The 26,587-nt window shown below is 35.7% G+C and overlaps 1 protein-coding gene across 1 annotated transcript; it reads right to left on the bottom strand.

The window, feature by feature from the left end:
- Positions 1–26,332, bottom strand: LOC149409693 (uncharacterized). The gene is made up of 12 exons (XM_089649558.1): positions 26,055–26,332; positions 22,079–22,902; positions 21,758–21,858; positions 20,095–20,228; positions 18,198–18,493; positions 16,887–17,050; positions 12,023–12,269; positions 10,582–10,861; positions 7,216–7,384; positions 4,214–4,305; positions 1,068–1,223; positions 1–337 (listed from the first exon to the last, which is right to left on the bottom strand). Exons 1-12 carry the CDS (start codon positions 26,173–26,175, stop codon positions 216–218), a joined length of 2,706 nt encoding a protein of 901 aa, XP_089505684.1. The 5' UTR covers positions 26,176–26,332; the 3' UTR covers positions 1–215.
- Positions 26,333–26,587: the final 255 nt, after the last annotated feature.

Below are 26,587 nucleotides of genomic sequence, written 5' to 3'. Positions count from 1 at the left end.
ACGGAACATTGCAGAGGCCTGAGTAGATAGATAATGAGGACATTCCAAATGTGAAAAGAAAAACTAAATGGCGTCAACATTAGAATTGGTAATACTTTTGCATGAAAACTTCTCACGTGAGAGCAGTATAAGGGTGTTTTTATTGTATATAGTCTGGGATTGGGTTCATTTTTGAGTATTTGAGCTTAGAGAGTCGCGTTTTGACAAATCTATTGTCAATCGGTGGTAAAGAAATTGCCGAAACTCTGCTCCCAGATATCCTTAGCTTCCGTCAGCGGAGGTTCCACATCCTCAAGGGGCGGAGATACGTTGGCATTCAGTAACTCCAGAGCTTCTCCTGGAATAATACATATTCGTAATGTTACTTATTTTTTGCACAAGAGTCCTAACAGCTCCCGACTGACCGGAGCCATTGAGACTATGTTATCCCCAATCAGGGAATGTTGTGAGACTGAAGGTAGGTGGGGAGGAGAAAGTCCGGTCACTAAACACGACTAAAGCCATTTTAAGCGACCGTTTTGATTATTTGGCAGTCTTTCACCAAGGTGTGATTAAAGTATTTATTTCCACAGCCGAAGAGATAAAAATATAATATGTATAGAAGTTTGTTGTGGGTGTGTCTGTTGTCCCAAAGTATGCTCAGTTTTACCTTTTGATTGAAATGGTAAAACGTGTCTGGAGTCTAGTAGTCGAAAGTTTAATGGTGGTTAAAATAAAATGTTCTTTGAAATGGCTTTAACTATGTTTAATGCTCAGATCAAAATAACCAGGTACTTCAACATCTCCAACCCCTCCCCGCTTCCTTCAATATTCCCATAATCCCACTGGTCCAGGTAGTTGGATCTCTCATCACTTGTATACTATAACAGTTTTTGCATTACAAAATTTACACAACTTTCTCTGTCTGGAATATCTAGGTAACAAATGCAACCAATTTTCAGAACGCCATTTCCATCTGCCGTCATGTAATTTCTGTCTGGAAATTTTGAGGTCACAAACTTAACCACAATTTCCATCATAAGCTATGTAGCTTTTTATAAAAAGCGCGCTAGTAGATTTGGACTCACGGTGCTCGTCCTTGAGCTGCAGACTGTGCGCCAGAGAGCTGATGATGGAGAGGAACTGAAGGTAGTCTCCGGAGTAAGGTTCACGCTGCTCGGCGGAAGCCAGCAGGAGAATGGCCGAGCGAAGGGTGCTGTTGAAGTCTTTTCGAAGATTTTCATCTGAAAAATAGATAAATTGGCTATAAAAATTATTATATGTACAAATTTAATAAAGTGGAATAAAATTATTACTATTCATTAACTAGCTTTTTTCGAAATCAAATGTTTACAGTAATTTTCCTTTTATTTTGAACGTATCCTATTTTCCTAATATTTTATTAATATATTCGTAATAACTGCAAAATGATGTTTTTGTTTTTTTTTTTTTTTTTATATTTACTCCACACAGGAGGCCCTGAAGAAAATAATTTCCCTCAGGGCCTATGTCATCTTTGGGGATGCTGTGTGGAGGGTCTTTTTGTGGAGAGGAAGGAGTGAACATGGGTCTTGAAGAGTCCCATGTTGTAGGAGGGAGGAAACACAGAGGCCGGCAGTTCGTTCCACAGCCGAGCTGTTGAACTTAAGAACGAATCATAGAAGCGACCCGTTCTCATGTGACAAGTGTCAACTGTGTACAAATGTTGGGCGCGCGTTTGGCGTGTATCCCGACTACGCACCGGTGCCGAAGGGATCAATGACGCTAGTTCCTCAGAGCATCTTCCATTGTAATACCGATAGAACAAGGACAGCATACCTACCTGACGCCTGTGCTCTAAAGATTGCAGTCCGTTTGTTAATATTGGGGAATCTATCAAACGGACCGCCCGTTTAAAATTGTTAAAAATTGTAAATTGTACCCAAAGATATTAGAAGAACGAGATATGCTATGTTGGCCGCCGGACCGTAGCCGGAGTACTACCTAATTAGGGTACTTTGAACGGTATCGGGACGTGTACGCACAGAAATCTGTTCTATGTATTAGTGCGGATACCTTAGCGATGCCTTAGCGTAAGCGAAGGTGTGCAGTAGTATTGGTGAACAAAACCGGCAACACTCGGCAAAACAATTCCACTCAGTACGAACTGCGCATAGCACATCTCGTTCTTCTAATATCTATGATTGTACCCTATATCAAATAATGTGTGTACATTATTTATTAAAAAAAATCAATATATATTATAAAAGTAAGTGTACAATGTGCATGCCGATAAAACTCAAAAACGATGCCCGGTACGATCAAGGGGAGTTATATGGTGTGGTAGCCCTCTATCCCCCATCCATGAAGAAGGTTACCGTTTTTATCTGAAGGGCGTGCTTTTAAAGATATAAGGGCTGGTAGTTTCGCCCTATAGAAATTCTAGAACATTCGGGAGTATTCGAGAGCATTCCTGGAACATTCTGGAATGTTCAAGAATAGTCTGGAACGTTCGGAAACACGTTCGAAACATCCCAGATCATAATGAACTAAAAACGGGATTACAGGACGTTTCTTTTAAGTAAATTCGTAATCGTGACAATTTATTTATTAAAAAAATAGTTTTAACATAATCTGCACATCTCACTAGGGCATTCCTGAGTCAAAATGTGCAGCTTTACAATTACATCATTTAAAAAAATACATTTAAGTAAACTTAATTACATTAACCTCTCAGACAAAGACATTTATATACTATGTGTTCCTTTGAGAACTGTCAAAACGTGATAATTTTTGTGTTATTTACGAGTTTTGCTAAAAGCATCATAACTCACGTCTTGGGAAACGTAGCCTCATTCTAAAAAATGTTTTGAAAAGATTATGAAATCCACTATCGCATTGTGTTGTTATAAGTAAATATTTGCGTTTCTAAATATATATTTTATGAAAACGTCAAAAATATGTAAGAATCGATAACCATTATTTCAAAGCCGTGAAAAATGTACTTTTTTCTGAGTATCATAAAGAAATAACACTTTATATATTGAAGAAATATAATTAAAAACTATTAGTCACCTCAAAATATTAACCGTCCAAACTAAAATATTTTTAGTAAATTATTTAGAAACGCAATAAATTATGAACGAACAAGATGACAGATTCAATCGGCTTAGATAATGCAGTTCTACGTTCCATAGATATTGTTGAATACAGACGCGTAGCGTTATTCATTATCGATACTCTGTTTTTTAAATCATGGCAATCCGTATACTAGTGATGGAAATAAATCGATTTTTGTAAAATCTCGCGCGTTTACGTGAAAAGACGTTCTAATGTCTTGACCGCTATTATCATATTTACGTCTTTTGACATTCTAATGTTCTGAGTGGTTAATATCTCTAAATAGTATAAAACATAGTCACTATCCGCGTCTGTCTGTTTGTGTGCGTAGTTCTTCTAAACTATGCAACGTAGTTTGATATGGTTTTCACCATCATTTAGAGAATTTCTTCCAGAAGGTTTACATATATGATAAATGCATATTATATTTATAGAAAGTAGAAAAAAGTCGATGTTTTATAATCAAGTCGAAAATATATATTTTCGGGCACTACATTGTTAACGCTGGCTAAACCTTATGAGATACATCAAAATAATGTACTACGGAATTGTATATCTTGAAAAGACCTACAGAAAAGTCCAGGATGGTATATGTCTATCTCCTAAGGATAACTCCCAGCAACGCCAGGTAAATGTCATTTAGTCTTAGATAAACTTATTTATGACTTGAAGGCTTTTACATGCAACTGAACTATCATAGTAAGATGTACAAAGGACTATAATATAAATTATGTCAACACTTCGTCATTTTTTTTAATCTGAATATCGCACAAGAGTCCCAACTGCTCCCAGTTGTCTGGAGTGAGTGGGACTATGGTATCCCCAATCAGGGTACGTTGTGAGGTTGAAGGGAATGGGGAGGGGAAGGAGACGAAGAAAAGGAGATGGGAAGTAATTGGCTATCTAGTTCTGGTTAACAAACAATGGTTAAAGCCATTTCAAGCAACGTTTCAATTCTGAACGGCGATACTGAGAGTATCTGCCAATAATTTCTGAACACCATGTATAGTAATATAATATTATGTAAAGTGAAAAATATGCATTTTGACCGTAGTATTTTTGTAAACGATTGAAGCATACTCCATTTTTTCTTTCTATTATTGGACAGACTTTATGATGATATAAAATAAATTACCATTTAAATATGGGGAGTAGTCCCTGTAAAGTTGAGCACCCCTGTGTAAGCAAACCACCATACACTGGAACACTCTAACATAGCAACTGCATCTATAACAAAAAAAAAGGTTTATTAAAACTGGATTAAGACATCTACCAAAGTTATTACTAGTAATTCTGTGAATACTAGACTAGAAGTGAAGAGAAGTGAAGAGTGGAAGATACTACCAGTATCGCCCTGGTGTAAGACCACCATTCAGAATTGAAACGTTGCTCCAAATGGCTTTAGCCGTGTTTAGTGACTAGATCTGAATAGCCAGGTACTTCCCCACCTTCCTCTTTCCCTTCCCCACTTACCTTCAGCCTCACAACATCCAATTGGGGATGCCATAGTCTCACTGGCTCCAGACGGGAGCAGTTGGGACTCTTGTGAGGTAAAAAAAAAAAAATTAAAAAAAAGAAGTACGGTTTCTAATTTTCTCTGATTTAATAAATCGAAACCGAAATTTCCTCTGAAATCATAAGAATTGTAAGTAAGTACTTAAATACCTACCTACATAATTAAACCAAACTTTTAATTTTTTATTATAGCAACTATTTAAACATCGTACATACAAAATATTATATTAAATATATGTATGGTAAGATGTATTTCTTAGTCCTCCTCCCTAGGGTGACCTGTGCTGAGGCGGACTAAAGTTATCATTTCTGTTTTATTAGTTTTCTATGTCGTTTTTAATGTTTTTTTCATTAATATCTATCCCTACATCTCTGAACTATGCGTCCCGGAAAACACTGGTCTGAGGCAGTCAACTCTTAGATCATCAGCTGTAGGCAGACTGATGGAACTTAAGCGCAAGCCAAATACTAAGTTTGGTGATCGCGCTTTCGGTGTATCTGGGCCGAAGGCTTGGAATAAACTCCCTCCGAAACTAAGATCCATAACAAGTCCAACAGAATTCAGGTCTAAACAAAAAAACTTACCTTTTTAAGCTGTCATACCCTTAAATTAAATATACCATTCCTGAGAGAAAGTCCAGTTATATCCAATTATGTCCTAAATCCTGTTTATAAATTTAGCTAATAAACAATTAGTTAATGTTAATTAAGTGTTAATCTTAAGTAACCTACCAGGTAAGTATTGTACTGTATATTATCTCCATAATAACATAGATCACTGTAGAAATGTATTTTAAATTTGTACAGCGCCCTTGAGGTGATTTTGCACAAAAACGGCGCTATACAAGTCATCCAATTATTATTATTATTATCTTTCAGCCCGATTTATAATCATTCATATTTTCTATTCGCTTCTTACCAGGGGGAATGATGTGGAGTTTCGTCGCAAAATAATTATAATTTATTTGTCCGAATGTGGTTTTATGACCTGGATTATTTTTGATGTGATTGTGATTTGACCTTGTTTGATGAATACGCGGTATTGTAGAGGATTCATTATTTTGAATAATTTCAAGAGTATATTTTTAGCATATATTTGTTGTACATTTGGTACATTGTTGTGAAATCGTTGCGTTTATTTGATTTTTCAATATTATGATACCTACCGGCCTGAAGAAAGTTTGAAAAAAGAATTATTGTCATTGAGATAGTAACCATTTCGTTGGACAAATTGTATAATTCCTTATTTGAAATTAAAAAAATGTTATGAAAATAGTATTATAACATTTTTTTAATTTCAAATAAGGAATTATACAATTTGTCCAACAAAATGGTTACTATCTCAATGACAATAATTCTTTTTTCAAACTTTCTTCAGGTCGGTAGGTATCATAATATTGAAAAATCAAATAAACGCAACGATTTCACAATAGAAAAATTAATCTTAACTGAACCATTAAAATGGCCACTATCTTGAAACAGAACGAACAAACAAATCTACAGACAGATGAAATGCAAAATGGTTGAGTTAAAAAAGGATTTTACTATGCTCAAGTCAGTTAACGGCATAACGTGAAAATATTTGAATTCATCTTGCCACAATCATTAGAGTGGGGAAATGTTGCGTCTGCGATGATGGAAGATGTAGCTAGTAGATAATTAAACCCACAATGCCACACTGGGAAACCATGGCATTTGTCAACTCAGCCCACTCTGGTCGATTGACTATAATATTTGGCAACACTTATAGCACTTTTGAGCGGGCAAACTCGGCCATCCGGACAAATCGGCAATTGCCGAACACTTGATTGAAACCGGCCATTATATCAGATTTGTGCCTACAATGCTCGGAAGGCCCAAAACGCAATGAGCGTGTCTAATTACGGAGGCAACTAAAATCCACAAAAACTACAGAAATATTAATAGGAATGAGGTAGCTAAACTTAATAGTTCTTGGTGTCCGGGATTATTAGCTACACCGAAACTAAATGCAGAAAATCACATTAAGAGGATTGACGCTTTCAATGTGGTATCACTTATACATACTCAAACACACAAATCAACACAATTTATATATCTGCCCCGATTATGGGCACAGTAACGTTGTCCGAAACATTGGCATAATAACCCAAAAATTAACAATGATAATACTATAATTGACTGAACGTAGCGAAGTCCTGTTTTAACTAGACCTTTTTGTGTTTTGTCTGTCTGTAAAAAAAATTTGTACGTTCCGTTACCAGCTCAAGATGGTGGCCGTATACTACCTTTTAAACCCGCTAGAGTTCGCATGAGCGTGGATCCACTATAAGCGGTTAAATTGAAATAATTAATATTATGGTAAGTACTTATCTGCCTGAATAAAGTTTGAAAAAAGAATTCAGTCATTGAGATAGATTTGAACAAATTTTATAATTCCTTATTTGAAATTTTAAAAAATGTTACATAAAATACATGGTTTATAATTAAACAGGTACCTACTTACATATCTCATGATTTTAGAGGAAATTTTGGTTTTGATTTATGAAATAAGACAAAATTAGAAACAAACTTTTTTAGACGCGAGATTTGCTGTTCACAGAATTACAACAAAGTATTTGTTTATTTTAGTTAAATTCTTACTTATTATTCGTGTTGACGGAGGCCCAAGATACAGATAGGTGGCTAGCGCTGTGACATAGTGCTAAAACTCCTCTGGTCAAGTTAAACACTCCGGGCATTTGGTTTTCTAGGCTATGGTTCACTACCCAGACCTCTATGTGACAGCAGAGCACTTGTAAGAAGCAGGTATCTGGAGTAAAGAAATTTGTATAAGTTAATTGTGATAATAGCTGTGGGAAATGTGAATACGATGAAGAAACAACAATTAATCCATATTGCCGATGTACTGCCACAATGGGAAGAAGTTGAGGGGATTTAACACAGTCAAATCGATAATTTAACAACATAGGATCGATAGAAATAACTGACGACGATTTTATATCGATTTCCTGAGCACGGTTGCGCTCATTAAGTGTGTCGATAGCCAAGCCGATTTTGACAACGAAATAATTAAGAAATCGCCTTACGATGACAACACTAGCGGATATTGTTCAGTTGACGATTTTAAATTGAAATAAATTTTGGCAGTATGCTTGTAATTTTTGATCAATGAGGTCTTTAACCTCTCAGACAAAGGCATTTGTATGCTATGTGTTCCTTTGAGAACTGTCAAAACGCGGAAATTTTTGTGTTATTCACGACTTTTGCTAAAAGCATCATAACTCACGTCTTGGGAAACGTAGCTTCATTCTAAAAAATGTTTTGGAAAGATTATGAAATTCACTATCGCATTGTTTTGTTATACGTAAATATTTGCGTTTCTAAATATACATTTTCTGAAAACGTCAAAAATATGTAAAAATCGCTGACCATTATTTCAAAGCTGTGAAAAATGTACTTTTTTCTGAGTATCATAAAGAAATAACACTTTATATATTGAAGAAATATAATTAAAAACTATTGGTCACCTCAAAATATTAACCGTCCAAACTAAAATATTTTTAATAAATTATTTAAAAACGCAATAAATTACGAACGAACAAGCTGACAGATTCAATCGACTCAGATAATGCACCTCAAGATTCCATAGATATTTTTGAATGCAGACGCGTAGCGTTATTCATTATCGATACTCTGTTTTTTAAATCATGGCAATCCGTATACTAGTGATGGAAATAAATCGATTTTTGTAAAATCTCGCGCGCTTACGTGAAAAGACGTACTAATGTCTTGACCGCTATTATCATATTTACGTCTTTTGACGTTCTAATGTTCCGAGTGGTTAACAATAACTTGTGATATTTTGAAAAAGCTCGAACGGATTCAATTGATCGACGACATCTTTCAATTCTATGAGCTTCGTTAGCCAGCCTCTGTTCATTAACCACTCAGAACATTAGAACGTCAAAAGACGTAAATATGATAATAGCGGTCAAGACATTAGTACGTCTTTTCACGTAAACGCGCGAGATTTTACAAAAATCGATTTATTTCCATCACTAGTATACGGATTGCCATGATTTAAAAAACAGAGTATCGATAATGAATAACGCTACGCGTCTGTATTCAAGAATATCTATGGAACGTAGAGGTGCATTATCTAAGCCGATTGGATCTGTCATCTTGTTCGTTCATAATTTATTGCGTTTCTAAATAATTTATTAAAAATATTTTAGTTTGGACGGTTAATATTTTGAGGTGACTAATAGTTTTTAATTATATTTCTTCAATATATAAAGTGTTATTTCTTTATGATACTCAGAAAAAAGTACATTTTTCACGGCTTTGAAATAATGGTAAACGATTTTTACATATTTTTGACGTTTTCATAAAATGTATATTTAGAAACGCAAATATTTATTTATAACAACACAATGCGATTGTAACGGACGTAGTTGACCACATTATTTAATTTCATAAAAATTGTTTTACTTTCATAAAATGTCCCTACTCCACGCCACTGGCAAAATCACCACTCCCCGCCACTGGTCATTTTTGTCCAGTTTTCGGCCCAAGCGGCTTGAAAACTTTGACTCCGAATGGCTTCGATACCACATCGCCGGCTTACCTGCCGCGTGGATCAATGTCCAGCATTTTTTCTATGTAAATTTTACATAGAAAAATCAATTTTTAAACATTGCAAATATGTATATTTTACTTGTTCATCCCCTCGGCGGTAGTCAAATAAACACTATTTTCGATATACTACCGCTGAGGAGATATTAAAAAAGCTGTTTTTCACCCATATGTAAACCCATTTTTGAACAATATTTTTTACCCTTTTTGCGTGTACAAAAATCCAGGAACCTCGTAGCATAGTGAATCTTATCTCTTTCTGAGCGCTATGTTACGGGGGACCTCGGAAAAATACTAACTTAACATGTTTTACAAATTTGATCGCTTGAGATCATTTTTACACATTTATTTTACAAACATTTCTTATTTTTTGTCGTATCTTGACAAACAAAAAATCTAGTTGTCAAGATACACATTCCTATAACTACTATGCATTTAAACTATGTAATTATCATTCATGTAAGCGCTCAAAATCTTTTCTAACTCTCAAATTTAAGCGACTACTATCACCAGTACTACCGACAAAATGAATATGCAACAGTTTGTCGGAGGCTATAAACTCATTGTTGGCGCGGGTACAACCCCCCACCACTTTTGGGCTCCTAGCCCAATGTCGGGCGCGAGTCAGGCTAATTAAATATAAGCAGCCCCATAATTCAAAATAAATCAGTTCATCTTTACCACCAAAACCAAGCGTTTTATTTATCTACAAGTGACTCCTGCTCAACATCTGCCTCACCTCGCCGAGTCTTCTGCTCCAAGATCTTCTGGTGTTACCTCTTCGAGACCAGCCGGCCCTCCTTTGGAAAACCGCCAACACCAGAAGCGAGCAGAGACGAAAGCACACCCAGTGCCCACCATTCACCAAGCCTGGGTGCGGGAGGCAGATTTCATCACCAATATCAACTACAATCATCATCATCGGCCGTAAAGGAGCATTCTCATCGGTTGAAGACACGGTTTGGACCCGGCGCCTAAATCTACAGTCTTGTGCGGACTCCCGTCCAGTACAGCGATAGTGGATTTCATAATCTTTCCAAAACATTTTTTAGAATGAGGCTACGTTTCCCGAAACGTGAGTTATGAAGCTTTTAGCAAAACTCGTAAATAACACAAAAATTATCACGTTTTGACAGTTCGCAAAGGAACACATAGTAAATAAAAGTCTTTGTCTGAGAGGTTAAAAAGCCAGTAATTTTGCACAACAAATGAAATTATTAAAAAAAGTTGTGTATATTGAGTACAGTTAACCAAAGCTTATCTGACAACTTGGAGGCTGCGTTAAAATTAGGCAACTCTTGTCTGTCGGCTGTCGGATGAAATTTTTTCTTAAAAACATACATGAATAAAAATAAGATTTTATCCACTTACCAGAATTATACAAAGCTACTCCTTGAGAATAATCAGCTACCATATCAGAAACATCCAAATTGTTGCACAGGCTATCTAAAAATGTTTTATTTTTGGAAAGATGTTTCAAAACATTTAGAACCTCCATTAAAACTCTTACGTTTGGTCTTAATAACACTATTTCCTTTAAAAGAATCAATGTTTTGTTATATAAAATGTCCTTATTGTCTATTCTTTTTATACTGTGCTTTAAAACCATAGATATTGAGGTTAGAAAACCGGGGTATAGATGTGAACATCCCTGAAAAAAAAAATGTATAAAAAATTAGTGTAGGTTCTATTTTTGTAATTTTAATAACTAAATCCCACTCTCATTCAAAACTTGCAGCAATATTATAACATTTAAAACTCAAATAAAAAGCTGGATACAAAACATAGGGAGATTAGAAATAGAAAATATACTGACATTAAATACAAACTGACACTACAGGGTTTTCCAATAAGAGGTGTTATTTTGATATTCAATCGTAAAAGATCAATGGTTTCGTTGCTTGTGTGGCACGTAGCGCCATTTGTTGAAATTAAACATTGTCCAGATCAATACCATCCAATTCCGGCCATAAAAAATCATTAATCATCTCACGAAAGCGATCCATTCACCGTAACTGTTGCTCCAGCCTCATTTTCGTAAAAGTAAGGTCCAATGACTCCACCGGACTATAAACTGTACCAAACAGTCACATGTTGAGGATAGAGAGGCTTTTCAACAATAACTCTTGGGTTTTCCGAGCCCCAGATGCGACAATTTTGCTTGTTGACGAAGCCACCGAGGTGGAAATGGGCCTCATCACTCAAGATGATTTGCATTTGATTCACTCAAGTGAATTTTAATAATTTCAATGCATTGTTGAAGCGTGTATCGTTCCATTTTTATTAATGGCGTAGTTTCTACTTGTCAAATGTCAAAAAATGACAGCTTCAAAAGTAACATCTACCGAAATAGCGGGCTATTCAAAATAACACCTCTTATTGGAAAACCCTGTACTTGAACTAAAAAAAAAACAAAGTGTAATTTATAAAAAAAACATTCAGAAAAACACTACACAATATATTTATAATTACTTACATATAATTCATACTACTAAATATTGATAAAATGTAAATGAAATCCTCAGCACTGGAGATCCCAGTTAGGATATCATAATAATAATAATAATAATCACCCCAAGGGCGCTATTTATCTCTATTTGTTACAAAAAAGGAACTGGTCAATAGACTATAAAATTTGGCAACACTTATACCACTTTTGAGCGGGCAAATTCGGCCATCCGGACAAATCGGCAATTGCCTTTGAATTAATTAATTGCTTATGAATTACTGTGGTCTCTCATCAGGGAAATACTAAGAGCATTTTCCATCAAGAAAATAAATATTATGTACAATAAAATATGTATGTACTTACAATATATCCAATCTTTTTACAAATTTCAATAAACAAATCCACAAGTGAAACATTTATCCCGCTTTGTTCATTTTCACAACAGAATGGCAGAATTTTCGTCACTTCTTCAGCGCTGTATATTTTCAAATTGTCTATGATTTTAAATCCAAAAACGTAGTTCGCAATAGCTGTCACATTTTTGCAAATGGTCGCCACTACCGCCAGCATTTTTCTAGCGTCGATAGCCTGTTCGTTATCACACCAAACACTAAAAAAATAATAATAACCTTAAAATGCATGCATACAAAGATATATTTTGATATTTTATTTATTCATGTTCTCCGTTAAACGGTTATGCACCAATATATTGCAGAGAAGATAACAAATTCAAGGTGCATGTAAGTATAAAAGGTTGTGTGGGCAGTTTTACTATATTGTGACATACATCAAAAGATAGTTGTTGAACTGTCTCCAAGTGATGTTGAAAATGTCGGTGGTCAATGCAGAATCATTAAGCAGTTGACGCTCTGTTGATTGGCACATTTTGAAAGGCAGAAGTCCCCGCTTTCGGAGTATAAAAAGTCATGGGATCTCCCACGAGTATAATCGTTAAGGCGGCGATTCGCGCCGCGACAGCGACCGGAGACCGAGACCAGAGACGGAGAAAGGAGACCGCTACTGGTACTTGTCATTTCGCTTTGTACGGGGTCTAGTTTATGCGTGCGACTGAGACAGGAGACAGAGACCGGGAACAGTAAGACGGTCTCCGCCCCGGACCAGTAGTGTCTTAAGCATGTGTGTTTGTTGTAAAAAATGACTGCTTTTTCTGACGAAGACTACAAGAAGCTGATTGAACTGATCAGACAGCATCCTCCGATATACAATGCTTTTTTTTTTTTTCCATTATTTCTGGCTTTCACCCTTCAAGGGTGTTCTTGGCCATCATTTAAAATTATTAAGAAATGAAAGGTGAATTTAAATATTCATTTTATTTAAATAGGCAAATTTCAAAATTATAATGAAAATTGGAGTCGAGTTCAGACTTAGAAGAGATGAGATGTTGAATGGAGGGGAGGCAATTTTAAATAAGGCTTGATAGAAGAGAGGATATTTGTTTAGAGAGGGACAACCAAAAAATATGTGATCTAAAGTTCCCACTTCTAGACCACAGAATGTACAATCTGGGGAGTCAAGGACGTGAATTTTAAAAAGATGGGAAGGAACGGAACAATGTCCGATCCTCATTCGAATGAGTGAAAAAATTTTTTGGAAAAATGAGGGAATTGCTGAAACCACGGTTTTGATGGAATAGTCCTTTGTATTGAGGCATAGCAGGTTCTCTTGGATTGACTAGCAATGTGCCAATACTCCGACCAAACATTGCGGGATCTATCTTTGATGATGGAAAAAATGTCAGATAGGGGAATGTGGTTTACGAGGGTAACAACAGGGTTGGACGCTCTTTGTTTTGCCAAGGCATCCGCAATATCATTACCCATGATACCAACATGTCCAGGAATCCAAATCAGAGTTACAGTTTTACCAGAGCTTTGAACGGAGGCTATCATCTCTCGAATAAGGCATACAAAGTGATCATCAGGATGAAGAAGAGGACTGGATTTCAGGGCCGCCGAGAGGGCACGTTAGCCAAGTCCGAAACTTGGGGCCCGGGCCTAAGGGGGGCCCGGGACGGGGCCCGGATATTTTCCTAAAAAATGCCAATGACACTAGGAAGAGACGTGGGCCGGGCGCCCAGGCCCGCACGCTCCGTATGCCCAACTGTCAGAGCGTGTTCACACACAGCACACAGCTATAATATGCGAGGGATAGCGTATTTCGGCATAACGTTCGCCGTACATTCCAAATTGGAATATATGGCGAGCGATATGCTGAATTACGTCATCCCACGCATGTGTGTGAACACGCTCTCAGAGCGTGCCACTCACAGCTCAAGCTACAAGCACGCCATGCCGGCCGGCCCGCTGTGGGAGGGACGATGAAGCCGCCCGCCGCGCCCCCGCTCATACTCACCCCCGGGCCCTACCGACCCGATCGGCAGACCGTCGCGTCGGCAATCCGTCGGCGACAGTCATAGCGGAATCGCTGCGCGCTGAGTTTGGTATGGTTTTATGGTTTAGTCAGGTTAAGTAGTGTTTCGTTTGAACTGTTTTAAGTGAAGAACGAAGCGACTCATTCATATAACACTAATAATGAGCTATCGCTATCAGCACAAGTCAGGGGCCTTGAAAAGAAAGGAGATGGAGAAACGAGAAACGTTGTCAAGAAAAGGTCAGAAAACATGTGATAGTTTTTTTATTAAAAGTTCTTCCTGTTCTAGTTCTAGCACAAGCCAATCGTTTACAAATTCTAACGCCCAGCTGGAGCCTGATAACATACTCAGTTGTGTTTCAGACGAAACTCTCCCATCTTCTTGCCATGAAAATACGTACGGGGTTCTCTTCACATCTGTCAAAAATTCAAACCAAATGAAAAGTTCGGAGAGAACAAACAATAAATCTAGTGAACGAATTCAAAAATTCGCCTGAAATCAAAGTGATGCCATAAAAAAAAATTAAATCAGTGTGGAATTTTACAAAATTAATAGGAACATTTTCAGTAGACGGGACATTTTCATGTAGTGACGACACGAGCCCAAATAATGGATTTATTTATTTAAAAATAAAAATAAATGTACATTTCTACAAAATTTTACTATCATTTTCGTAATCTTAGTAAAAAGATCTATCCACACGATTTTTTCCAAGTCGTTATGAAATCCATGCAAGTGGCCTATTGAATTGTAAATGGTGATGGCGATTTTTCTGGAAATTTTATGCCGGATTCTTCCCAAAAAAGATCTTTTTGCCAATTTTCTTTTGGGTATATTCGGCATGTCTATTGAAGTTTAGTTTGGAATCTAATATAACTCCTAAGCATTTGATTTCAGTAACATTTTCAATAATTTCACCATCAATTTTAATTTTGCTTTCTTTCTTTTGATGTCTTCTTATTTCCAATCACCATACATTTTGTTTTTAATTTAAGCTTATTTATTTTTAGCCATCTTGATACATCATCTAGTTCATTATTTAAAATATTTATTAGTTCTTTATAGTTATCTCCAATTAAGTATATAAGTGTATCATCGGCAAACAGTCGTACTTTGCATTTTGAAAATATTTTCACCATGTCATTAATATAGACTTATAGAGTATGAACAATAGGGGTCCAAGGATCGATCATTGCGGTACTCCTAATTTATTTTCCATTGGTTTTGAAAATTGATTATTTATTTTTGTTACCTGTTTTCTGTCTTTCAAATATAATAATTTAATTTAGCCTCAAGATATCTTGATTAACGAAGAATATGTAAATACACACAAACAAGAAACACAAGTATTTTATTTTGAGTATTCACCATATTTATATATACATTTCCATTGAATAATTATGCTAAATTCGAATGATTGGTATAATGGTATAAGAAAAGGTAATGAAGTAGTATTACTAGCAGTAGCAGGTAACCATGAACTTATTAATTGTTATCTCACCCCCCCCCCGGTAAGTTGTGGGGAGGGGGCCCGGTATAGTCTACTAGACTTGGGGCCCAGATTAGCTGTCGGCGGCCCTGCTGGATTTAAGTTTTTGGAGGGAACTGAGAGAGTCAGAGAGAACGAGGGAATGTTCAAAATTATTTTTAATTATATATTTGAGAGATTCTATTATTGCAATGCACTCGGCTGAAAATATTGAAAATTGATTTGAAATTGAATGAAATATTCTGTCATTAGAATTATTGTGGTAAACGTTAATAACTTGTCAAGATAAACAACAAAAATTAAAAATATTTTATGTTAAAATATTATATTACAAGAAGGTACTTTATCGCTTATCTGAGTTCTTGACATAATCAGTTCCAATTTTGAAAATGATACTTAAATTCAAAACAAATCCGAGCTGAGCGGTCTCCACCCACAGTACATGCAGAAGAGACTGAGATACTTGTCGCAGTCTCCTGTCTCCGTCTCTGGTCTCAGTCTCTGGTCGCGGCGAGAACCGCCACCTTAACGCACATATAAGCTGACCTCTTTCAATATAAGTGGTTCCAGAGAGTTTAAAAAATGTTTGCCAAGAAATTTAGCATTCCCGTTAAGAACAAGGATGGATACAGGAATGGAGTGTATGTATATTCTCTCATATGTAGGTAATGCATTAACCTCTTTACAGATAGAGAAACTGTAGCGCCAATCGATTGGACATTTTTAGGTCCTTCGACAGGTATACGCTATTCATGTTGTGTGCTCACATTGTAAACAACTTGTTACACGTGTTGATTGATCTTTAGGTTATTATGCCGTGTTGCGCTTCCTCCTATTCTAGCCAACGTTTCGGACAGCTTTACCGCGTCCTCAGGTAGTACATCATCAGGGCTGATTGATTGATTGATTGACTGACTGATTGATGAAGTGATACGTGACAAATCGGCAATTGCCGAGCACTTAATTGAATAGCCTAAAGCGTTACGAAGGCTCAAAACGCATCGAGCATGCATAATTATGGAGGCAATTAAAATCCACAAAACTACATAAATATTAACAGAGACGACGGTGCTAAACTTCATAGTTCTTGGCATCCGGTATTATATAGCTACACCAAAACTAAAAGCAGAAAACCACATTTAGAGGATTAACGCTTGCAACATTGTCATTTCTACATACAAAACACACACTTTACCACAATCTAGGTACGTACAAACATTGGCTAAAGACAGAGGTAGCGCTACAAGACATAATACCCCAAAAACTAATCACAATATTACTCCACAAGATTTTTTTAATATTTTCTATGGTATATACATACTTCAAAGATATATAATTTGTATTACCTATTGTCAAATATATTTTTATTTGTCATGGTGTCGGGACTTGTTGTCATTATTTCCAAATGCTTTTCGTCCATTTCTCTGATGGTCTGAGATGTAACCTTACTAGATAGATCTTTCAATTCTTTTAATGTCTTCAATAAGTACTCCTTTGCTACAAGAATTATCTGAAAACGCAATAATTATTTTATTAGACATAACTTATTGAACCTTGTAAACCTCGTTGTTATTTTTAATCATTGATATCATCAAATAATATCAACGACTCCAATGAAAATATGAAAAGACAAACACACTCGTACTGCGTATACCGGCCGTAATACGACAGTATTAAGATGTTGACAGATTTTTTAGCGGCCCAATCTCCTGGTATAGAACGTATTAAGACGGAGTTCGCGGACTTTGTTAAAAATCTGGTTGATTGGACAAATATCGATCGGTCGCGCAATGACAATGTAAAAAAGCAGTAATACTTATTTGCAGCACTATCAGAGGAATATTTTAAATCAATTTACCAAAACAAATACGGAATGCGTGATCGGATTGATCAAACTTCGAAGCAATCCAAAGCAGACCGGGTCAATGACATCGCAAATATCATCTGAAGATGATATTAAACACGAAATGCGAAAATGACCGTGTTTTTGAGGATTGGAACAAAGTAGAGCCAGTTTAAACTAATCTTGCTTGAATATTATTATGAGTAAAGAATTTAACCAAAGCAGTATAAAGCCCTCTTCACCATATAGCTATACCAATGCTGCAACGACATATTGGGAATCTTTATAAGTAAGTCTGATGGTAAATATATTCGGATAGAATTTTGCAATCACACCAAAAAAGATAGCAGTAATTATGATAATGAAAGTATTTTTATGTTGACAAATAAACTTTCCATAACGATTTAAAATGTGCCATTTTCGATTTGCTGTCAAAACGACATGTTGGCTTTAATCGTGATACAGTCATGGTGGTGTTGACGTCACGCCAGGTGGCGTTGGTGACAGCTTTCCTATGTCATAATGATGTTGTAGCCAGTTGGAATGTGCGGTTTTATTGTGCATTTTTGAAATCAAAAATTATGAATGTAAATCTATATTTCACCAGGGTGATACTCAAAGCATCTACCACTCACATTCGTAGCCAAAGAAATCTTAACAGCTCGACCACGTTAGGTTAGGTTAGATTTTTGAGTTCAAAAGAATTTTCACCAGGACAGAATTGTGTGCCTCTTTATCCTCTCTGCCTACCCCTGCACAGAAACGGCATGATGATCAATTAATAAGTTCGATAACAGAAAAACCAAAAAATTACCCTTAAGGAATATTCGACAGCTAAACTTCTATCAACGCCATCTTCAGAAATGTCCATAAGTTTTAAAATATCACCATAGACAATATTAAGTTCTAAGTTTGATTCTGGAATTTCTAGATTTGTAGTTCTGGAAACTCCGTGGTTAAATTCCTTCAAAATTCTTTTCCGGATTGAAGAAAAACTAGAATGTTCTACAAACAAAGATTCTTTATTTGAACTGAAGATAATTGGGGTGTTTTTCTTTGTTGGGGTGTATTGAAAAATTGACTTGGGAATATCTTCTAACATTGGATAACCTGAAAGAAAAAAAAAAACAATTAAATTCACAAACAATTTTTTTTTTTTTTTTTTAAGAAAGACAAACATTCCCGGGTTACGAATAACCTGAAAATATTTGAAAATCTCATACTACCACCACAGTAAGCGCAAAATGTTGCTTGTGTTGTGATGGAGGACTTAGCCGGCCGAAGAATTGAACACACTACGCCTGGGTGGGACCCAAATGCGATGTCAACTCGGCCACCGACCTGTCAAAGTCATCCATCAATATAATACATCATTGAAGAAGAATATAATACTTATAAATCAATACGAAACATGAAACACAACAAGACACAGAAAATAAAAAGATAGCGGTCATAACTAGGAATCTCATATTTCAAATTCAGAATTAACAATATCATCTTTTTGGCAACTACCTTTTTAAATTATCACAAAGTTCTAATGAATTGGTTTTAACCTAGATAGCGTCTCGGATAAACGTATACGACTTTTATTTAAATAATTAAATTTAGCTTAATTATGACAATGTAGTCAGTAATTTTCACTAGGGGATGTAGACAGTGACCTTCCTCTTGTTTTGAATGTCAAGTGTGCAAAATTTCATCAATCTCAGAATAAAACTGTAGATTTGTTTAAAAATCAAATCCACACTGCCCGCTAAGACACTTTTCATATAAATAGATAGATTTTGTTATTTTTTTTAAATAACTCAACACAGGAGCCTGTGTCATCTTTGTGGATGCTTTGTGAAGGGTCTTAAAGGAAAGGAAGGAGTGAACCTGGTTCTTGAAAAGAGTTTAAAGAATTAAAAAATAAATAAAATTATGTAAGTATCGCACAAGAGTCCCAACCGCTCCCAACTGTCTAAAACCAGTGAGACTATGGCATCCCTAATTGGGGTATGTTGTGTGGCTGAAGATAGTGTGGAGGGAAAGAGATGAGTAAGAGGAAGGGGAAAGTATCGTGCTATTCAGATTTGGTCACCAAATATGGTCACCTATCAAGCAACATTTCGATTAATTTCAACCGAATTAATGATTGAACAAGATTAAGGACGGGTTGTTTCGGAGAATTTGAACAATTCATCAAATCTCAACGTTCATTTACGGGTCCTGTGAAAGTCCTATTCAAATTCTGTTATTATATCATTATAGTCTAGTAGCTAGACAGAACTGAAATAAAAACAGAACTTAAAAATATCTTTCACAGAACTTAAAAATTAACTTTGAAATTTGAAGAATTGTTCAAGTTCTCCGAAACAACCCGTTCTAAGATAGGAATGATTAGATGCTTTGGACTTGTGAAGCAATAGGCAGAATTGAAACATTGCTTAGAATGGGTTTAGCTATGTTTAGTGACTACAACTGATTTTCCGGTTAGTTCTCAACCTTAATTTTCTCCTTCAAATCGTGATGCCATAGTTCCATTAGCCCTGGGCCGTTGGAATATTTGAGCGATGGACTCATAAGTCCGACAATCCTGGACACACTGACCTCCAAATTCCTACCTACCCCTCATACCTTTTTCTTTCCCATAATTTCCTCTCATTCCTTTCCTTAAAAAGACTCTCCATATAGCAGGAGTTAACATAAAAGAAAAAAATTATTACACTTACGACAAACGGTATTCGTTTTTAGTCTGAGTAGATTCACAAACTCAGTTTGAGTCCCTCCCTCCACCAAACTGTGTTTAATTTCAGCGTAATCCGCTCTTGTATGGTTGATTGAATTATTCATCTTTTGACTGAAGCTGTTGGAACAATCAAAGATATTAAAATCACAAGATATAAATGAATGAATCATTATAAAGTTTTTCTTCTTTCGTATGGTGGGGGAAAATCTAGGTTTGCAAATGGGAATAGGGCCTCAGTCGTCGCTCTGAAGATCTCACCAATCCCTGTGGGGAATGAATGGAGCAGGCATGCGTTGACCACATGTTCTGTGGTCAACGCATGCCTGCATCCCCGCACACCGCACCCCATTTACACCAAGTCCCCACCTACGAGCGATGGGTCATTACTCATCTTAAACAGCGTGAGCCACGGTTTCAGCTCAATATTTAACAGAAGCCGTAAGCTCAGAGCATATGAGTAGAGATGGCAAAATTTCGTTTTAACTAAAAACGCGAAAAAATATTTATGTTTCGAAAACAGGGCATTTATAAGTTTTCTTTGCGTTTCAAGGCATTTGAAAGTGTTTCCAGTGATTTCTATTTCGCGAATTAACGCGAAAAACGTGATTTTGGCCGTATTTCAGCTAAATTATTCTATTTAGCGAAATAGGCGCGAATTTCCCGAAAATACCGGGTATTAAAATAATATGTGAGAATTTCAAAAAAACGATATTTACATTACGATTTTTTATAATTTTGTTACTATTTTATGTGTAAATATTTAATATTTTTGTACTGTAGGCTAAAATTGCTTTTTGACATTACACAAATTGTGCGAAATAAATTACGCCTATTGATGTTAATCACAATCTGCATTTGTTGTGTTTTTGTTCGACCCGTATTTAGAGTTTCCTTCCTTATTAATGTAATATTAAAATTAATTATTAATAATCTTTCACATGGAAATACTTGCAAATGAAGGTTAAACATATATTTTACCAAAAATACTTAAAATATGCGCTAAAAACATTCAGGAAATACATTTTTTTCTATTTTGCTACAAAACGCTAAATTATGCCTCAAAATACTATAAAACGCTAAATTTCCAATTGTTAATGCTAAAAAATCTGAAAATTAATGCTAAATTTTGCCATCTCTACGTATGAGCAATGAGAATACTGTTCTCGCCCGATACGGTTCCCCTGACATGGTTCCTCCAATGCGGTTTCCCCGATACGGCTCCCAGCTTCCAGCTTAAGCGTATGAATGACCGTACGGCTTTTGGTACAAGTAGGCCACCTCGTACGACGAGAAAAATAAGATGCTTGGTAGATAGTAGGTGTAGGTACATATGTCCAAGTCCAGATGTCGGGACTGTCAGACGCCAATCACGTCTCTGAGTATGTAATAACAACGTATACTTGGATAATTTTAATGGCTCCATTTTTCTAAAATATCTCTTGATAAAAAGAATAACCGTTCAATCGAACCGTGGTACGGTTTACCAGGAGTCGTACGAATAAGGCTCATCAAAAAGAGCTAGCTCAATTGTGCAGCTCGTTCATGAACGACTCATCGCTACCGTCTATGCGTCAGGGGGCATAAAGGCTGTGGCGGCACCTTATCAGGTCAAGTTAAGTAAAATATATGCAGGTATTATTAAATACCTTGGCCATTTGCTTCTGGTGGCTGCCACTGGTTCCGTAAGTTTTATTTTGCTATTTTCCAATAAACGACATCTCTCTTTCAAATTGGATTCTTCTAAAGTCTGAAAAACAAAAAAAAACACAAAATTTATTTTGAATTTTCATTACATGTCCATGGTTGCTTTGATATCTCTATTATCAGTAGGATAAGAAATCTGAATAGGAAAAGTTAAATCCGTTACTAGTGTCAAAAAAACATCTTCCATCATTGTAAAATAAACATTTTCCAACTATAATTGAATGAATTCAAATGTTCGATGAAAAATTATTGTCTCAACTCACCTTAAATTCAATCTGTGCTTTAATACTTTGATTTTCCCTTTCCAGCGCCAATATTTTTTCATTCCAAACCATCTGTTTCTTCTCTTCCACCTTCAACCGTTGCATCCTAGCTGCATCTTGCTGTGACTGACTATTCTTAATCTGCGTCCTTAAAATGGACACTTCCCCTTTGCAAAACATATTCTCATCTGCCAGCATTTCATGTTCGTGCCGCAACTTGTCATTCGCCGCCTTCGCAATACGCAATTCTCTCATCAAATGCTGGAATTGTCCATCGACGATGGGATTCGCAGTCAAACTCTGTCCGTTTAAATTTAAATTGCTTACAGATTGTTCTATTACGGTTCCTTTAGAATTTAAATTGCTTACAGATTGTCCTATTACGGTTCCATTCAAATTTGAATTGCTTGCAGACTGTTCTTTTACGGTGCCTTTAAAATTTGAATGGTTTACAGATTGTTCTATTACGGTTCCTTTGGAATAAAAATTTCCGTAAGATTGCCCGGTTACGGTTGCGTTTGTTTTAAAATTTGAGTTTCTTTTGGCATCGAATCGATCCCCTGGAATATTTGTGGGTTTTTTGAATTCGTTGTAGATTTGTTGTTCACCGTAGAACATGTTTGGTTGGATGGATGATTTGGAAGTTCCCTGATCAGCATTTATGACAGTTTTTTGTGTGGATGTTAGAGGGGGTTTGTTCCATAACGTGTAGTTGGCAATGGCGGATAAATCGCACTGTTCTGTCTGTTCGTAAACCTGACTCGCGAGGAGGAGAATTTCATCATCGCCGTCTCCCCAAATATCATCGTCTTCGGGAAGTAAGCCTGAAAACAAAATTAAAACAAAGCTTAAATCATCAATATTATTTTTTTGTAGACGTAGCTCAGTGGTCCAGAGCACCTGACCGGACATCAGAAGGTGCGGGTTCAATTCCCATCGGCGGCATTTATTTTTACTTGCGAGATATTTTCAATTTGTATGGATATTTCTTATCCTCTGTGCTATGCATGAAAACTTTGTCTTATAATAATTATTTATCAAAGTGATAGTATCACTCTGATGAATCGAAACGTTGCAAAAATGGCTTTAACTGTGTTTGGTAATCTGATCTGAATAGTCAATTCCTTTGGCCCATCTGCTTCCCTTTTCCACCCCCTTCAGCCACACAAAATACCCCAATTGGGGATGCCGTAGTCCTACTGGGTCTGGACCGTTGTGATGTAGTGTGGTATTCACATAAAAAAAGCGCATTGCCACCTAGCTGGGTACTTAATGTTTATAAAAGAAAGAGTTTATAGTATATACTTTAAATATGTCTGTCTTTAATCTATTCTGTAGAAAGAGAAATATTCCCGGGTTACGAATAATCTGAAAATATTTGAAAATCTCCAACTACCACCAGTGTGAGTGAAAAATGTTGCTTGTGCCATGGTGGAGGACTTAGCCAGCTAAGGAAAATATTTACTATATACTCCCATGGGGCTTTTACATTTGGTACTTTGAAATGTTTACAATTTTTTACATTAGGGTTATTAGAGATGGAAAAGATGCATTAAAATTATATTTTTATTCAATCAAAGTTGAAAATTCATCTTATAAAACAATTCCATTGCCACAATTTTGGTTTTTTTTGTATGGAGTGACACTTGAGGAAGTTTCATTTTTTATTATTATTATTTATTTATTTAACGCCCAGAGGCTTTTACATGGTTGGTAGTATAATTTTAATTTGACAAATACTTTGAAACATATAAAATAAGAATAAAACTACATTTGATAAAAGCTATGCAACAAGTCATACAAACACAAGAAACAAAAACAGAAAATTACAGCTATTTGTAGGTTTACATGATGTGTTTAGGAGTATTGTTGAAATAAATCTTTTAAATGATCTACAAAACTTGCCAAGTTGGTATTGAATATGTCAACATCACCCAAGTAATGATTTCCCATGGTGTGAAGTCGTTGTATCGGAGAGTGGGCAATATAGTTACGCTTATGTGTGCTGCTGTAGAATATTGTATTTTGTCGTGTTGTTACTGTGGGTTTTGTTTTTTTGTTGTTATTTTTAATCTACATACGCATTAATTACTTAATTAACCCAAACTTTTATTATTTTTTATTATTGTGACTATTTAAACATTGTACATACAAAATATATGTATAGTAAATTGTATTTCTTATTCCTCCTCACTAGGGTGATCTGTGCTGAGGCGGACTAAGGTTATTCATTTCTGTTTTATTAGTTTTCTATGTTGTTTTTAATATTTTTTTCATTAATCTCTTTCAACCAGATTTTTATTCTTGATTTGTAATCATTCAAATTCTCTATTCTCTTTATATCAGGGGGAAGGAAGTTGTGGAGTTTCGTCGCAAAATAAATATAATTTATTTGTCCGAATGTGGTTTTATGACCTGGAATATTTTTTATGTCATTGTGATTTGACCTTGTTTGATGAATACGAGGTATTGTAGAGGATTTAGTATTTTGAATAGTTTCAATAATATATTTTTAGTAAATATTTGTTTCATTTATATTTGGTACATCAAAATTCTTATGGAAGAACCTAATAACCTATTTTATGGAAGTAAATAGTTATTTCTTGCAGTGATTGTTGAAACAAAGTGTCATTTCCATAATCTCTACCGCGGTTAGGGAAATAATTAGCAACATTGTTTCTCATTAGTTGTACTCATTAGTTGAAACGAACTGTTATTTCAATAATTTGTGTGTAAGCTAGCCAGAAATTTTATCAAAAAAACTATATCGCCACCCGGTTAGGCAACGTTCATGAAAGAAAAGAAGCGAGACGTTCCTATAAATAACCTGATAAACTTGTCGCATTCCGCTGCACGCTTAATACGCAAAAAATATATACATAACACTTGGTTTAAACTTAATTATTACAAGAAATAACTTTTTATTTGGTGGAGACGGTAAAAAATGTAATAAAGTTCCAGTATTTTCTTAATGAAAGTTCTCAGGTTAGGAAATACGCATAAATTATTAAAATAACCCAAACTAAACCCTACAAAGCTATTTAGTGCATGTGCGACTTAAACCTCCGTCTACCTGTCGGTGGCTGAGTTGGCATCGCATTTGGGTCCCACCCAGGCGTATTGCGTTCAATTCCTCGGCTGGCTAAGTCCTCCATCATAACACAAGCAATATTTTTGCTTACCGTGGTGGTAGTAGGAGATTTTCAAATATTGTCAAGTTATTCGTAACCCGGGAATGTTTGTCTTTCTTTGGTAATTTTTGGATAGGGCCTGACACGCTTATTACGAATATTTTTTAGAAAAAAACTTTATATTCGCCTTAATTACTATAAAAGAAAACTTTTTGCATTTCGGGCGGCGGAAAATTATGAATTTAAATTTTCAATTGCGTTAACCAAAATTCACTTCGCGAATCGATGCGGCGGCAATCAGCTGCCATTAGGTACGTCACTGTTATGTTGGTATCCCTGATACATTGCGTAGATACGACTATGGCTAACTTCGTGGAAGACAAATGGATTTGTATCACAAACCATGTTACACAAACCTAGCGTAGCCGGTAAACTACTTGAAAACTGGGATGTTTTTCTTGCCTTGACGCGAGCAGGCGTTATTAAGGGGCACTTTCCTTTGTATCACAAACCATGTTACACAAACCTAGGTATCCCACGAAGATAGCAACGGTCGTATTTAGCTCTTGTTAATGCATCAGTGATACCAACATAACAGTGCGTTCCTAATGTCGCCACATCGATTCGCGGAGTGAATTTTGGTTTTAAATATTCGTAATAAGCGTGTCAGGCCCTATCCAAAAATTACCTGTTTTTTTAAAGAGCATGCAGCAGAATTCGATAAGTTTACAAATAACCCTTCAAGAAAACTTCCAAGTATATAATTTATATTATAGGTTATGTTGTCAATCATGTTTTTCATCATTACAACTTTAATACAGCTTTAAAAGTAATACAATGCTTACTTTGAGTCGAAGCGCCGTTGATATTTTTATCTGTGGAAGGAAGACTTTGAGAATTGGGATACAAATTAAGTTTCGGCTTTTTAACTTGGTTGAAATGGGGATCTCCTTGTCGTTTTGACATTTTGAAGAAACACTGCTATATCTTTTAAATATCAAATTCATTACATCTCAGAACGAACACAACACAAACCAACAATCAAATTTAGAAATTAGCTAGTTATTAATTTTACGCAATTCGGTGTAATAATTGAAAGAAACTGACACTGACAACAGTTTTCAAAACATTTGACAGTTGTTTTGGCGGAAGGAAATGTTTTTACTCAAGGGATGTCATTTTTAAATAGATATTTATCATAATCGATATTTTTTAAAAAAATATTTAAAGGCAGGTACTTACTCGCAAAGAAAAAAATTAAGCAGTATTTAGGATGTGCTGATTCAGATACACAAAAAATTCATAATATTTTGGCCATTGATAGGATTTTGCGTTGGACACACAAGAAAAACATAATATTAGCATTGTGTAATTTTAC

This window comes from Hesperophylax consimilis, chromosome 30 (assembly GCF_061612785.1).
Source record: "Hesperophylax consimilis isolate HC1 chromosome 30, BYU_Hcon_1.0, whole genome shotgun sequence".
NCBI classification, from domain to species: Eukaryota; Metazoa; Arthropoda; class Insecta; order Trichoptera; family Limnephilidae; genus Hesperophylax; species Hesperophylax consimilis.
This window is presented reverse-complemented; position numbering and strand designations above follow the sequence as displayed.